Consider the following 14,841-nt stretch of genomic DNA (forward strand, 5'->3'; position numbering starts at 1 on the left):
GAAACAGTCTACTGGGTGTTCTTTTAGTGCAAAAATTTCACCATGTGACTCTAATCCACAGAATTATTACAGTAAAACTGTGGTACAGGATAGCTGTTCAAATGCCTTTCCTAACATGTTGCTTTTGAAAAAATAATTCAACTCACAAATCGCAAAAGCAACTGCAGGCTGCAGAGAAGGGATTGTGTGGGGTAGGGGGCTCATGCATGGATGGCTAAGGGAGGGCGGGGGGCATAGGAAGGTGCAGGGAGGGGACAGGGGGCATAGGAGGGCTCGTGCAGAGGAGGTACAGGGAGCGCATGCAAGGGGGCAGTGCTGGGAGAGCAGGAGTAAGTCAGGGCACTTGCTGCTATAAATCCAAACTGCTGCTGGCCCCTGGCTTACTGACAGGCACAATGAGGACCAGACGAGAGCCAAAACACAAACGAGTGACCTGCCTCCATCCTATCAGAGTGAAAACTCAATCTTGGATGGCAAGAAACCTGAGGGACAGGATCCTGGCTGAAAAGCCAGCCGCTGAGCCAGTTCCTTCCATGGTTCCGTCACAGGCACAGGGGCCCATGACACACCAGACGGCCTGCGACGATGCTATCTGTGCACCTACCATCAGACCCTGCGAGGAAACTCCTGAGCCAGAGGGACCCGAACGCACTTATGGTAGAACTGGGAGTCCTTGCAGGGCGTGCTTTGGGTGGGACATGGGAAAGGCCGACCCAGTTGCTTTGGAGGGATATGCTACTAGCAGCATCTGGTGCACATGAACATTATGACACCACTCTGACCCTCCGGAGTGCCAGGAATGCAAGCGAGGCAGCTCCAAGGGTTTGGAGGAAGCCTTCAGAGCAGGTGACTTTTAAGGACTCGACACACAGTCAGTAACTGATTCTGTCAGACGGAGGTGTCAGCAAGGCCTGTGCTCCCTGGTCACCAGCCAGTCTCCTCCCATGCCCACCCCGGAAGCCCCCAACACACTGAGGGCCACATCATTGCAACTGCAGCACCCCCAGCACACCACTTCCCAAGTCAGAGACCACGTCACATTCATTGACCAAACACGAAAAACAGCAGGCGTGAGGGGACTGACACTCCAGGTCTAACACTCTTTCCAAAATAAAGCCAGAGAAGCAACTTTGAGCCAAGGCAAAGCTGCATGTCTCCTGGCAGATCAGTCCTCAGGCGGGGGACAGCCTCTCCGAGCTGCATGTCCTGGACATTCCGCATCCCCTTCCACCCAGGACTGTCACTGCCTGGGCAGGGAGGAGGGGTTCTGTGGGATGACGCTGATGCTCTGGCTTTGTCATGCTTGTCAAGGCTGTAACCAAGGGGAAACCTGGTGAACTCGACTGCACACCAAGTTCTGTAGAGGGCACACCTTCTGCGGTTGGACAGGAGGGACCAAGGGGGAGACAACCTTTCAGCAGCTAAGTGCTGGGAGCGGGCAGTGGGCCCAGGCCTCTCTCAGCATAATTCCTGCACTTCTGCTGCTGGTCTCAAAGGCTTCCAGCAAAATGTAGGCAACTATCCATTGAGTTAGAACTGGGAGTTTCAAGTTCCTCTACGTTCAGCAGACTAACAAGGGTGAGGAAGGAGTAGGGGGTCATCAGCTCCGTGACAGACCTGTGGGCTTTAGGGCAGTGGGTGACCCTTAACTGGCTTTGCAGCTAAAAGCCCGTAAAGCGGGTGAAGAATGAGAGGACACCAGACGTGCTAATAAGATTGTTTATTAAGGCTTGTACTTTCCTCAAGGTAACAGTGTCCCATGTTGTCATGACTCCATCCAGGTGCTAACAGTTCAGAGAAAGGGACACATTCTAAACACAAGTCTAAATAATACAGCCTACCTACACTTGAACTCAGAGGGCCATTTGGAGTAAATAGTTTTTAGGAGGATCTGCTCTCTACACGGCAAGTCCTCTAGGGGGCACGTGGAGATGCGTGTGCGAGCGAGCGTGGCGGGCACGAGCACCATTTCCATGCTTCAACTCCAGGTGACAGTGAGTGCAACAGCCCTCGTTCCATAAAACAGGAGCAAAAACTCAGTGTCTAAAGTTTTTTTGTTTTCTTTTTAAAAACCAACTGACAGGAAAAAGAAATGTAGACACGTGGTGAGATTTACAGTGGGCAGCACCATCCATGCCACTGTCTGCCACCAGAGCCGAGCAACTACAAGCTCAGCATTACTGGTATAAAAACGTAAAATGGCATCAGGATTCTCAAGAGAAGGTAAAGAGTTTAGAATGAGTTGCACACACTGAGGGTGCCTGAACCCTGGACCTAACCTCCACACACAGGTCCTGCCGTCACCCCGCCCAACAGTGCTATTCCGGTGCAGGGTTGCAGAGGGTGGGCGGCCCAAGGAAACACAGCCATTACCAAATCTGGAAAACTAAAATTTATCTTTCTCTAGTAAAAAAACAGATGGCAGAGTAGCATCTTAGGTAGCTGATCATAAAATGGCAAACCAGCCCAACCAAGTGACTGCTCACTTGCACTTTGAAGGGAGTATTTAACACATACGCTACATGACAAAACATCTCATGGTTTGATACGTTCACGACAAGGCAACAGGGGTGAGAAATAATCTCAAAGAAAGATGTTAGATGACTTTGAATATGAGAACAAACACATAATTTCAGCCAAAAAAAAAAAAAAAAATTCTTTGGGGTGCATTAGGTGTGTTTTTTTTAAAAGATATTTATATTTTGCATTAGGTCAATCTGATTGATAAGCTGATGAAAACATTCTTCTTTATTAGTGAGTTCTACAATACTATAATACACAGAAAAAATACACGAGTGAAGAGCCACCTGGGCAAAAACAAACGACAGAGAACGCAGAGAGGCAGCACAGGGCCTGCACAGGAAGACGGCTGGGCTGACCCAGGCACAGCACCAAGCACATGTTCTGAAACTCGGCTTTTCAATCCAACATTAGATCATAACACAAACTGGCTTATCCTTATTGTCTGTTCCGATTCTGCCGTTCCTACAAAAAAAAGAGGAAACAAGTTTAACACCTAGGGTGAACATGTGCACAAACTCCCTCAAAACTGAGTCCCAGGCTGCCCCAGGGACTGCAGCCACAGATCTGGACCCGAGCTCCACTGGGACCGGCCACAACAGGCCAGCACTGGATACTCCCCTCCACCAGCAGCTCCAGGCTTCAGGGTCCTGGCTGTGCAGACCAGGCCTGCCAACCACCTGTTCCAGGCAAAGCCCCTCTGGTTGGTGTGCCCTAGGGGGTGTGACAAGCTGTGATTCCCAGGGGAGCCTCCCCGCTCGCTGGGTCCCAGTAGCAGGGTTCCTCACAAGGCTGTGACTATGCTTAGCTCGAGATGTAGGGATGTGCCCAAGGAGGAGCACCTGTCCCCGCACCCCAGTGCAGCCCTGCTTGCCCACTTCATCCTGCCCCATCCAGTAGTTAGGACAAAGCTCCTGAAGGACACCTGATATGGTAGCTGGTCGTGACAGAGTCCCCAACAGACGGGGTTACTTGACACTGAAAGGGTTACGAAACAAGATGAACCCCTTTTGCTAAAAATGAACTGAAGGTGTCTTCAGGTTAACAACACACCTCAATTCTCTCCCCACATCCACCTCATCACCCAGGGCAGGGAGCTTGTTAGAGGCCCTGCGCTACTTTCCAATGAGCAACTGGCCCTGAAAGATGCACCGCTCTAGCACCAGCACCTCCTCCCTGTCCTGACTCGGAACCTGAGCGTCCCTGGTTCTCTTAAGAAGGACCAGCATCCTAAACCACTCCCGGCTTGCCTTGTGCTCTGAAAGCCCTTGGGTTTCTGAGGCTGGCTGGCTGTGATGGGAGGAGCCAGGCCCTGGAGGCTGTCCGCAGCAAAACGGAAAGGCAGGCTCTCCAGGGGACTGACACTCACCCACAGGACCAGGTCTGACACAGCTCATGAGTTAATGCTCCTTAAGGGATCAGTGAGTCTCTAAATTTTAGCTTAGATGGGACAGCACAGCAGTCCTGCCAAACGTCACCTGCAACTTACTGGCAAAAGGTACCTCTGTGCCTAGGTGTCTTGAGAGCCAGGCAGCCTAAGCACAAGTCTGGGTCTGAAGAACCCAAACACCTCTCAGTCTGTCTGTTCTTCAGAGCCCAGTGTCCAACTCCTGATGGCCAGGGAACCCAGAGTGCCCTGCGGGAGGTGCTGGGGAGCAGGCAAGAACTACCCAGTCTAAGGTACAGTGAGCACGAATGTTAACCAGTCAGCCCCCCTTCCCTCCCCCCGTGTAAGTTAAAGTGGCGCTGACACCGTGAGCCTGGTGAGCACCAGGTCTGGGAGGCACCTCCAGAGCATTCCAAGGATGCCCAGGGAAGCAAAAGAAGCCACATTTGTGTTCCAGTGGAATTTCAAAGGCCTGTTGGGCTGGCTGGGGGAAGGGCTCAAAGCTGAGAGCCCAGGTCTGACTGCAGGCTTCCACTTCCCAACACCCAACTCACTGACAGACATCTGAGGGTTTAGCAGCTACACTGCAAGTTGTAAGGGACTAGAACTTTCTAAACACCATCCCTCAGCTCATCCTCACCTTCAGAACCTCGTGAGCTTTAGGGAAATCATCATAGTATTTAAGATGAACTGCACACATAGCAAGAACCAGCTGCAAGCCATCTAAGGCCCTCAAATTGCATAACCAATAAGCTCTGTTCTATCCCTGTGAATTCAGCCATTTTATTTATTTAGTTATTTTATGCTATACCTAAAAGAACTAAAATACAGCATTTCAGTAACTGGAAATAAATGACAAGCCCTTCTATTTTCTGCACAAGAGACAACGAGGAACCAACTTGTTTTCCAAGCGTGCTCACCGAGCTGTCACCTGTAAGTATAAACTTTCACCACCGCGAACAATAGGCCCCGTTTGCTGCCTTTCTGCTAAATGCTTTGGGACATTTGAAGCTCACAGGTGGGTGATGCTTTAACATGGACAACCAAAAAAAGATTGAAAATGCACCGATTACCAACTGACATTTCATGAAAGAAAGGACATTTTAAAAACAAAGACATAGGAGAGAATTTCAGGACTAAGTCTGCCTCAGAATGTTCCACTGCCCTTGTGCTCCCACTTTGGAGCCAGCCTGTGGGCACCTGGCGTGTTCTCTCCAAAGTGGGCTCCACTGCGGCGGGCTCCAGGTGTCTCTGCATAATGGGAAGCTGGACCCTCAGAGACCCAACTCCAGGCCTGCTGGCTTGGGCTGTTCCAACTTGTCTGAACCCAGCCCCCTTCCCCGCCATTCTCTCATCATCCAGAGAGCTGGGTCAACTTTCCAAAACTGCAAGATACTGGGTTTTTGAGAAAAAATAAACAGCAACCTGCAGATCAGTGTCCTTCCCTCAGTGAGTAGGGCCTCGCAGCCCAGCAGCCTCGCTTTGGCCCCACTGCCCAAGAAGAGAGCATCCCTGAGTCAACAAAGACTAGGACACATCTAGAAAGACCATGACTCAGAGAGGAAAAGTGAGTCACCCTCAAGTCCTTCCCAGCAGAACTATGCACTGTGGTCCCAATCACTGTTTCTTAAAAACTGAAAAAGGATCATAAGTTATGTCTGGCCATTGTCCACTCTAACGTCACTAGGCTTTACACCCATGAGGTAAGGGCCCCAGATCCCAACTCACCCAACTCACCTTGCGCACCACCTCCTCTTCCTCCTGGCGCTTCTCATAGTGAGAAAAGTCATCGAAGATGGAAGTGGTGTGCTTGTAGGAGGCGATGATTTTCAGCACTTGCTTTGCTTTTTCTAAGGGCACCTCCTGGGTGTCACGGGAGTTTGTGACCGGCTTGTTGTCATTGTTCTCCAGTCGGATGTGCCGGAGCTGGTTGTTGGGCACGTCCTTGACAAAAATCCACTTCACGTCAAACTTGCCCTTCCACTTGTCCTGAGACCAGACCCCAGCGCTTGTGCCGTAGTCCACGGGCGACTTCATCTCCGCCACCCCACAGAAGTGGCCGCTGCCGTTGACACTAAAGAGCAGGTAGACGGGCCCCTTGCTGCTAACGGAGCGGAAGGCACCATCCAGGCGCTTGTTACCATGCTCGGTGCTGCACCAGATGGAGTACTTAATGGAGCGGTGCACGTCATCCTCCGAGTAGCTCTTTATTATGAACACACGGCCACTCCGCAGGTTCCAGTCAAACTCCTTAGGGTTGTAGCTGTGGGCAGCCTTCAGTTTCTCAAGGACTGGATGGGATTCTGCGCTCGGGGCAGAACTAGGCTGGGTGCTTCCAGGGGAGTGACTATTACCCCCGGTCCCCGAGCTCTGCCCAAACGCTGCATTCCTATTGCGGGGGGCGACCCAGCGGGTTTGGGGCAGCGGCTGAGGGCTCTGATACTGTGGTTGGGCCAAAGGGGGGGGCTGAACTGACAGAGGCTGCACAACCGGTTGAGGCTGGGGGGCAGATTGGGGAGCCGGCACCTGCTGGGGGGCCGGGGCCTTGGGCACAGGCCCCTTGTTATCCCAGGTGCCAATGTCCATGTTATGCTTTATAGGCGGAGGGGGCAGTGCGGCCCCGATGACAGGTCCACCCTTAGCTTTCATTTTTGGCTGTTGCTTTGCCGGCTTGCTGGCGATGGCAGCCCATGAAGTTGGCTTCGAAACCGGCATGTTTACATTTGTCCCACCATTGCCAGAAAGCATGCCAGTCATTGCCACACTGCTGACGACTGAGCCCACTGTCTTGACTGCAGAGGTGGTGACATCACCGATCTTTAGGCCCACCATGCCCTGCTCCAGGCTGTTCATCCCGGGGGCCTTGTTGAGGGTGTCACTGTGAAAGCCCGTCTGCCCGTCCACAATCGTGCCACCCAGGGAGCTTGGTGGGTAGGTGTAGCTGCTCCCATAAGCGGAACTCTGGGCCTGCTGCCCCTGAGACCCACTTGTACCCCAGGCTGAGAAGGCAGGGTTTTCAGGGAAAAAATTAAACCTGTGCTGATAGATGTTGTTCCCCAGGCCCCCAGGCTGTCCGAACACAGCGTCATGCATGAAGTGATGATCGCCATTGCTGAGCTGTCCATAGGTGGTGAGGTACGGGATGGGAGGGTCCCCTCCGGTTGACCACGGCGCCTCATTAAGGGAGTAAGGGAATCCAATGGACGGCGGGTAATAGCTGGACAGGTAGGGATCGGCCATGGAGGGGTAACTGTTACTCTGTGGAAACAACAGGGGATGATGAGTTAGACTATTCTCAGGGCTGGAGGAGACACAGAAAACGCCGACGGTGGGAATGAGACTTCAAAGCACTGGCCACCCCAATAGGACACAGCAGGTTCACTCAATAAGCTATTTGAAATAAGTCATCCTGAGAAGAAAGAAACCTGGAGATGTCAACCCCATGTGAAATTTGAATGGGCTGCAGGTTAGGCTGCCATCCACACCACAGCTTCCAGCCTTGCCCTGTGAGGGAGGTAGTTCCTAAACTTACAGAGAACTGACACTACCCTAAATGCCCCGTACTGCACATAAAGTGGACTACAATCCACCAAATGAAAACGCAGACATGGAGGGCTCATAGCTGACATCCTCCCTGTCCCCTGGGCATGAGCTCCGCACACAGGATGTGACAAGATGTGCTCCAGCCCAAACCCGCCTCAGCTTAGCCTCTGTACAGTCAACAAGCCGTCCCTTGGTCAACTGTACACCTGAGGTGGTGACCTGGAGTCCATTCACCACGGATATGGTGCATAAACCAAAGGAGAACAAATTCTCAGTGCACGACCCCTGTGAGCAGGCATCTTCTTCTAGGAAATAAAACCACCACCACACCTGGCACTTTCCCAGGAGGGACTGCCACTCAGGCCACACCCACTGACAGTGGTCAAGGCAAAACCAGCCTCCTGACATAGAGAAGGAGCCCCAGGCGCTGAACTCAGCAGGGCATCTGGTGACTAAGTCAATATTGTAAACAAATGGACATGCCAAAGAAACAAATTTCAAATAGTCAGTGACTATCCTCGGATCGTTTTCTTTGGGAAAAGAGTAAAACACAACAAAGCTTTAAATCTATTCTAGAATTAAAAGTTTTTCAGCCTGGCCTGCATGGCTCAGTGGCTGAGCATATACCTATGAACCAGGAGGTCACGGTTTGATTACCAGACAGGACACATGCCCTGCCTGGGTTGCCAGCTCGATCCCCAGTGAAGGGGTGCAGGAGGCAGTTGATCAATGATTCTCTCATCATTGATGTTTCTCTCTCTCTCTCTCCCTCTCCCTTCCTCTCTGAAATCAATAAAAATATTTTTTAAAAGTTTTTCATATTTACAAAAATTTAACCACATTAAAAAATAAAACCCTCTCATTCTGAACAACCAGGTAAGTTTAAAGTTGAAATATCTGCTTCCTATATCCTTTTTTCTGAGAAGGAAGGAATTCTGAAATTACTCAAATGCTTTACATGTCTCACATATGCTGAGAAGCATTTACTTTAAAATAAAACAAAAGAAACTTGAATAAATTATGTAAAAGAAAAGCATCAAGGGCAATTTTGTAAACAGTGACCAAGTGAGCTCTGCCCCTCCCTGAGCTCAGGGCTGTGACTTCAGCCTTCAGGTCATATGTGAGCTCATATGGAGGTGGCAGCTTGACAGCCACAGAGTTGCTTCCTGCCTGGAGGAGAAGGTTTGAGCAACTTGACAATGAGGGTTAATTCCTCTGGATCCTGCCAGCTGTGCTCAGGATGACCAGCTTCTGCTACAAGGCCCCACCCAGGCAGGATGACCAGCCTCTGCTACAATGGTCCCACTGCCAAGGCTCCTGACCACAGGCAGGCCTTGAAATGTTCTCCACCCAGTGTCAAGGCTTTACAAGATAAAAGAGCACAGTAGCCTCTGACTGGCTACAGCAAACATTTGGGTTAAAAGAAAAGCACCACAGGGGAAGGTATGCATGTGCATGTGCACAAGGGAAAGTCCTCATAAAACTGCGCCTGCGCAGCTTGTCACGCATCAACACTACCTCAGCTCACCGGGTGCTGCCACAGGGACTGAGCTTACTGTTTCCACCATATCAGCCACACCAATCTCTGTTCCTCCCTCACTAGCACCTGTGGCTGGACACCCAGCAGTTGCTCAGTGAGAATTGGGACGAAGATGCAAAGAACACTTTCCTAACAGGAGTCTGTCTGCCAAAGAAGTGACCAGATACAGGGACAGAGGAGAGGGGCCTGGCTCTGCACTGCCAAGCTCTACCACCTCTGCTCTTTGGTTTCTCCATCTGCAAGACCAAGAGTGCTCCTCTCCCTTGTCCCCGCTCCCCACCATCCACAACAGCTGGTGTTTCTCTAAAAACCAGAGCCTGGATTTACTGGTAAGCAAAGGCTGAGAAGTGCATCTCTTAACAATCAGGACAAAAGGGCCGTTTTCAGGCTGGAGCTCCAACTACGAGGGTCTTTCCACACGGCTTCCCCTGAGCGACAAAGACCTGTGACCCCTCCACTGACACCAGAAACCTAGTCCATTTTAAAACAAATCCTGAAGTAACATGAAAGCTCTGCTTCATAGAAATAAATTTCAAGTGTAGTGAGGCACCTCCTCCTTTTGGTTAAAATTACCACACAATATTTGCATAGTATTTAAATCACCTAAAAAAAAATAAGACAATCAGAAAATAAGCCCATTAACTTCTTGCTTTCACCACTGGAGGAACCGCCAAGGCTCTACTCTGCCACACCTGGTTCTCCCAGAGGCAGGGCAGATTCTCGGGCCCAGCTGCCCATCTGTAGTGCAGTAGGAGGAGGGTGGAGGGTGAGGAGTCCTGAGACACTTTAGAGAAGGGCAGACTGGCTCTAGTTCACCACAGGGAAGAGGCAAAGAGTGCTTTTATTCTAAAGCAAATGAGCACAGAGAGTTTTAAAAGTGGGAGATATTATATTTATATATTAAACCTTAACTCCAACTATCCCAAGTGGCTTTAACCAGGGCACTTTACCCACAGGAAGACACTTGGCTGTCACACTGGTGGTGGTGGTTGAGGCAGTTACTAATGGCATCTCATGGATGAATGCCGAGGAGGCTGCTAAACACCCTACAACACACAACACAAATTTCAGTCCAAAACGTCCACAGTGCCAAGGCCGGGAAACCTGAAAACCCTAAGCACACTGGGCCCTGCATCAGCCCCATCTCTGAGCTCTCTGCACCAGATCACGTCACCGCCGTCACTTCTGTGAAGCACTCAACACTGTCCACTTATAGAAAAGGAAACAGGGCAGGAGGCAAGCCACTTGAGGGAGCAGCAGTCAATAGTGGGGCTGAGATTCTAACCCAAGGAAAGAGTTGGGCCCCAGAGCGGGGCTCCTAGCTACTCTCCTGGACCACACTGTCCATCATCTGAGAATATCAGAGAACTTCTCACACCTCCAACTGGTCCAAGGCAGCATGTTGCTGACCACCAACGCCAAGGCCAACTAGATGTCAGCTCATGCCAGCCCGGCGGGACTGCATTTCCTTAGAGAAATCTAGCTTCAATGCACTCACCCATTTTCAACCCCAAACTCGTACTCACTAGCAGTCTTTCTATTATTTCTAGTACTCTACAGTCTGCTTCTTTGTCATTTAAAGTAATAAATTCAACAATATAGCAGTGAAGGCAGATCACATAACGCAGTCAAAACTAATGTAGAAATACATGCTAAAAAAGATAAACTCACCTGATTTGACTGTCCAGAAAGGTAGGGCTCAAAGTCATTGTCATGAACTGTATCCTTCTGATGCAAAGAACCATTTTGTACTAGAATAGCAGAAACAAATATGTTTGCATTTTTTAAAATTACTTTTAAGTATGGAAATTAAAGGTAGTAAAGTCTATGCACATCAATTTCTGGCAGAAATTGCTTTTATTTAGAAACGGGCATAAATAGCATGGAACTAATATTTATACAACTAATTAGAACTTTCAGTCACTGAGGTTATGCTTTCTGAATGAAGATTTCATCCTTATTTGATAGATGTGGACAAAACAGACGTGCAGACAAAATAGTGCAAGCACCCTAGAGCCATGTTTTAATAAAGATGAAGTGGTCTAAGACTTAAGTCAAGCCCAACGGCCTGCACAGAGGCGAGAGGACCAGGCCCTGGTTAGCATAGTTGCAGCTGGGAAACAGACTGTAACTGAAAGATGTTTCTCAGCTTATTACCTGGCTCTCTTCGTATTTCCCACAGTCACACGGCTCAACCAGAAAAGGAAAGAAAATGTAAATAAAGTGCTGGGCCTTTTCCAACTGAAAACACAATGAACCATATTTGGTTACACCTGAGTCACACACACACACACACACACACACACACACACACTGGTTAAAAACAGTCTTCCAAGTAAACATGAAGTGTCACTTACAGGGTTCTCACAGTTAATTCTGGTCTGATGTTCCAGACCAGACCATCACGAGAGGAGCAGGGACTTAGGAGACAAGGACTGTAAGTGCCCGGCGTGGAGCCCTTTGCCCAGTGTCAGCCCCTTACACATGGGCCAAGCTCAGTCATCCACCCCTCGGCCTCCTTCCGGCCCACCCCCATCCAAAACACCCTGCGGTTCCTCTCACCACCCATGAAAAGTCCCCGTTTCCAACCTGTCAAATCTCCCCCAATACCACAACCTAAATAAAGTTTTATCTCCCTGAAGCTGAGGAAGTTCCCGCCTCTCGATGCGACTTCCTAGCCCACTCTTCTCCCACATGGTTCTCACTCCGCGACTTCCTGCTCCCTCCAGCACTCCGGCGCCTGCCCAGGAGCCCCCCAACTCCGCTTACCTTTATTGTCTTGTCCTTTGCTTCTCTGCACCGCCGCAGGCCGGGACGTACCAGTGGACAAAACCCGAAGGAAAGGGAAACAAAAGTTATTTACCAGAACCGCTCGCGGGCGGCGGCGCGCTCCGCAGCGAAAGGAATCGGCGGTCACACGCGACTCTGCCAGGGGTCCCGACCCTAGACCCCGTTCCCGCGACCCCAGACCCTGCCCCCGAGACCCAAGCCCCCAACTCCGCGACCCCGGCCCGGCCCGCTACCTGGGGATCCACGCTGGTGGCCGACATGCTTCATGAACAGCCGGCGCGGCGCGGGGCGGGAGCGCCCGCCGCCTCGGCCTCCCGCGAGGCCGGGCCTGTCACCCGCACTCTCGCGGCCCCGGGCCCGCCGCCCCCTCCCCGGGCGCCGGCCGGGCGGCCGCGGCGGCGGCTAATGGGCGCGCGGGCCGCTCGCGGGACACGACGCAGCGCAGTAAGCAGGGACGGAACACAGACGCGGAGCCGATTCCAATGGCGGCGTCGGTGGCAGCGACGGCGACGGCGCGGACGAGGCTGCGCGACGTCAGTGCGCGCGAGGCAGGCCGGGACGCCGACGAGCCGCCACGCGCCGCGCCTGCGCATCGCAGCTCGGCGGGAGGGATCTTGTGCCTGGGTCCTAGCCTCGCGCTGCATCGGCAGGGCCTGGGGCGGGGCGACGCCAGGAAGTCACTTGGCCAGCGGTGGGGTAGTGCTGTTCCTCAGAGGCTCGTGCTGGTGCTCGTCGCGGCCCCGATGGCACCCCGGTCTTATCCCGGAGATGTGAAGAGTGCGGCCACCGACTTAAAGCCGCTTCCACAAGCTGGAGTCCAGTCTACCCTGCAACTCGCTCCAAAGGCTCCACCAACCTGCCTCAGAGACATGCCCAGGGTGTGAGCTTTGAGTTCTCGGGCTTTATTCCTGGGTTTCCTGAGGTTTGTTGGTGGCCTCGCCTTCCGGGGCAGCTGTCTCCCAGAAGTCCGGGGCTCCCGCGTCCCTGAGGTCGCTGCTTTCCGGGCTCCCCAGTTGATAGCCAGTTTGCATGTTAGGTTCTTGACCTGGAATTTGGCTCCAGGGGAGGATCCTTCCTGCCTCTTTCAGCTAATGGTGGCCCCAGGCGTCTTTGGTGTTTCTCTGCTCTGTCTCCTTGGTCACATGGCCTTTTTCCTTTACAGTAGGTCCTCGGGTTATGTAGGAGATCTGTTCCTATGGCGCGACATAACGCGATTTTCGATTTTTGCTGTAAGTCGGAACCCACCTGCATAAGCACCTACATCACTAAGATGGAGCACATACACAGTAATCAAGTGACACAGTAAAAAAAATTGAAAAGAAAGATAACAATTCCTGACCTTTACTTGTGGTAAATAAATAATAAAAAACATAAAGCACATATGTACATCCGTCGAAATGACAGAATTTTTTTTTTTTTTTGTATAAATAATGTAAATGGGAGATGGCGACGTAACCACAAAATGACGTACGTCGAGTCCAGTGTAACTCGAGGACTGCCTGTATTGGGTTTAGGGACCACCCTAATCCAATGTGACCTCTTTTTAACATCATTCTATCTGCAAAGACCCTAATTTCAAATAATGTCCTATTCACAGGTACACAATTTTGGGGACACTATTTAGCCCAGGACAAGGATCACAGGTGATGTCAAATGGAAAATTTGGAGAGCATCCAGGGGCTGAGCTGGGTTCCACCCACAATGTGGTAGGAGTGGCCCCTGAAAACCAGAGGGCTGAGGAGGCCTGGTCATGCAGGCTGCTGGTTAGGGATGTAGGCAGGATCTGATAGTTAGCCTTCAGGCCACCAGAGCAGGGGGCAGGGTGGGTCCCAGCCAGCAGCAAACCTATGGGTCACAAAGCAACTTGAATGCATGGACTGTGCATGGGCCCCATGAAAGGGATGGGAAAACCTGCCCCAGTCTTACCCTCCCAGGCCAGCTCCTCCAGGACTAGGAGGACTGGGCCCTGCAGGCTCGGAACAGAGCAGCTCTTGGCACAGAGAGGGTGTGTGGAGGCCTCAAGTGACCCTGACCAACTTAGGCTTTGGAAGACCACAGGAACCTGAGGGGAAGGGGTGACCCAGCCCAGAGTCTGTGCTGTGCTTGGACCAACAGCCTCTCACCACTACCTGGGACACTACTTCTGCCCTCTCCACCTGACCCCTGTTCATCATTTGGACTCAGGGGGAGCTGAGTCCATGCAGGTATGTAGCACATGGGTCTCCAGCTGTGCATGTCAAACAGAGAGAGCCCACCCCATCCTAGGCCTGCCACCCTCAGACAGGCACCCCTCCTCGCCATATCGCTGCTGTACCCAGCTGGAACGGGATTTTACTAAACATTGCCAGGATGAAAGGTTTGATTTTCTATTTATCTCAAGAAGTACAGGGGAGAAACCAAGATGGCGGCATAGGTAAACACCTAAACTGCTGCCTCGCACAACAATTTCAAAACTACAACTAAAAGACAGAACGGACACCATCCAGAACCACAGGAAAGCTGGCTGAGTGAAAATTCTGCAACTAGAAGGAAAGAGAAAAGCTCACAGAAAATTGGAGGTACGGTAAAGGGTCTTTGTGCACGCAGAGAGGAAGGGCGGCTGAGAGCCTGGCTGACTTTCTCTGGCGGAAGGGGGAAGGAAGCCCCCGACCGCACTGAACCCCAGTTCTGACTGCACTGAACCCCAGTTCCGGGCAAGCCCCTGGGGACCCACGCTCTTATGGGGGGAGTCTGGACTCTCGGGCGGAGACTCGGGAGCTGGGGAAGGCGGAGGACTGAAAGCGCGCGGGTGCCAGTGCGCACAAAGGCTGCGGAGGTTGCCACAGGCTTTCCCTAGTGGAAGGGAGTCGAGGGCTCCTGACTGCACTGGGCCCCAGTTCTGACTGCACTGAACCCCGGTTCCAGGCGAGCCCCTGAGGACCCACGCTCTTGTGGGGGGAGTCTGGACTCTCGGGTGGAGACTCGGGAGCCGGGAAGGCAGAGGTCTGAAGGCGCGCACCTGCGCGCAAGGGCAAGGCTGACAGGAAGCCAAGACTGAGGCTCCACCCCATCCAAGCTGAGC

At 51.9% G+C, this 14,841-nt stretch overlaps 1 protein-coding gene across 4 annotated transcripts; it reads right to left on the bottom strand.

The window, feature by feature from the left end:
* Positions 1–1,705: 1,705 nt before the first annotated feature.
* On the bottom strand, positions 1,706–12,287 carry YTHDF1 (YTH N6-methyladenosine RNA binding protein F1). Of its 4 annotated transcripts, XM_080685382.1 has the most exons (6): positions 12,014–12,287; positions 11,760–11,784; positions 11,148–11,180; positions 10,662–10,741; positions 5,645–7,165; positions 1,706–2,985 (listed from the first exon to the last, which is right to left on the bottom strand). In XM_080685382.1, the coding sequence occupies exons 5-6, from the start codon at positions 7,145–7,147 to the stop codon at positions 2,959–2,961; spliced, it is 1,530 nt and encodes a 509-aa protein (XP_080541508.1). In that variant the 5' UTR covers positions 7,148–7,165; positions 10,662–10,741; positions 11,148–11,180; positions 11,760–11,784; positions 12,014–12,287; the 3' UTR covers positions 1,706–2,958. The 4 variants fall into 4 exon arrangements, with proteins under 4 accessions (XP_080541508.1, XP_080541506.1, XP_080541507.1 ...); XM_080685380.1 differs by lacking the exon at positions 11,148–11,180; XM_080685381.1 differs by having other exon boundaries at positions 10,662–11,231.
* Between the last annotated feature and the right edge of the window lie 2,554 nt (positions 12,288–14,841).

Source organism: Plecotus auritus (assembly GCF_963455305.1).
Source record: "Plecotus auritus genome assembly, chromosome: 8".
NCBI classification, from domain to species: Eukaryota; Metazoa; Chordata; class Mammalia; order Chiroptera; family Vespertilionidae; genus Plecotus; species Plecotus auritus.

Excerpts from the sequence above, each read along its gene's own strand:
- YTHDF1 (XM_080685380.1), bottom strand. The coding sequence starts at position 12,040 with ATGTCGGCCACCAGCGTGGATCCCCAG. Across the intron at positions 10,742-11,759 it reads CAAAGGACAAGACAATAAAG|TACAAAATGGTTCTTTGCAT; the intron begins GTAAGCGGAGTT and ends CTGCTATTCTAG. Across the intron at positions 7,166-10,661 it reads TTTCTGGACAGTCAAATCAG|AGTAACAGTTACCCCTCCAT; the intron begins GTGAGTTTATCT and ends TTGTTTCCACAG.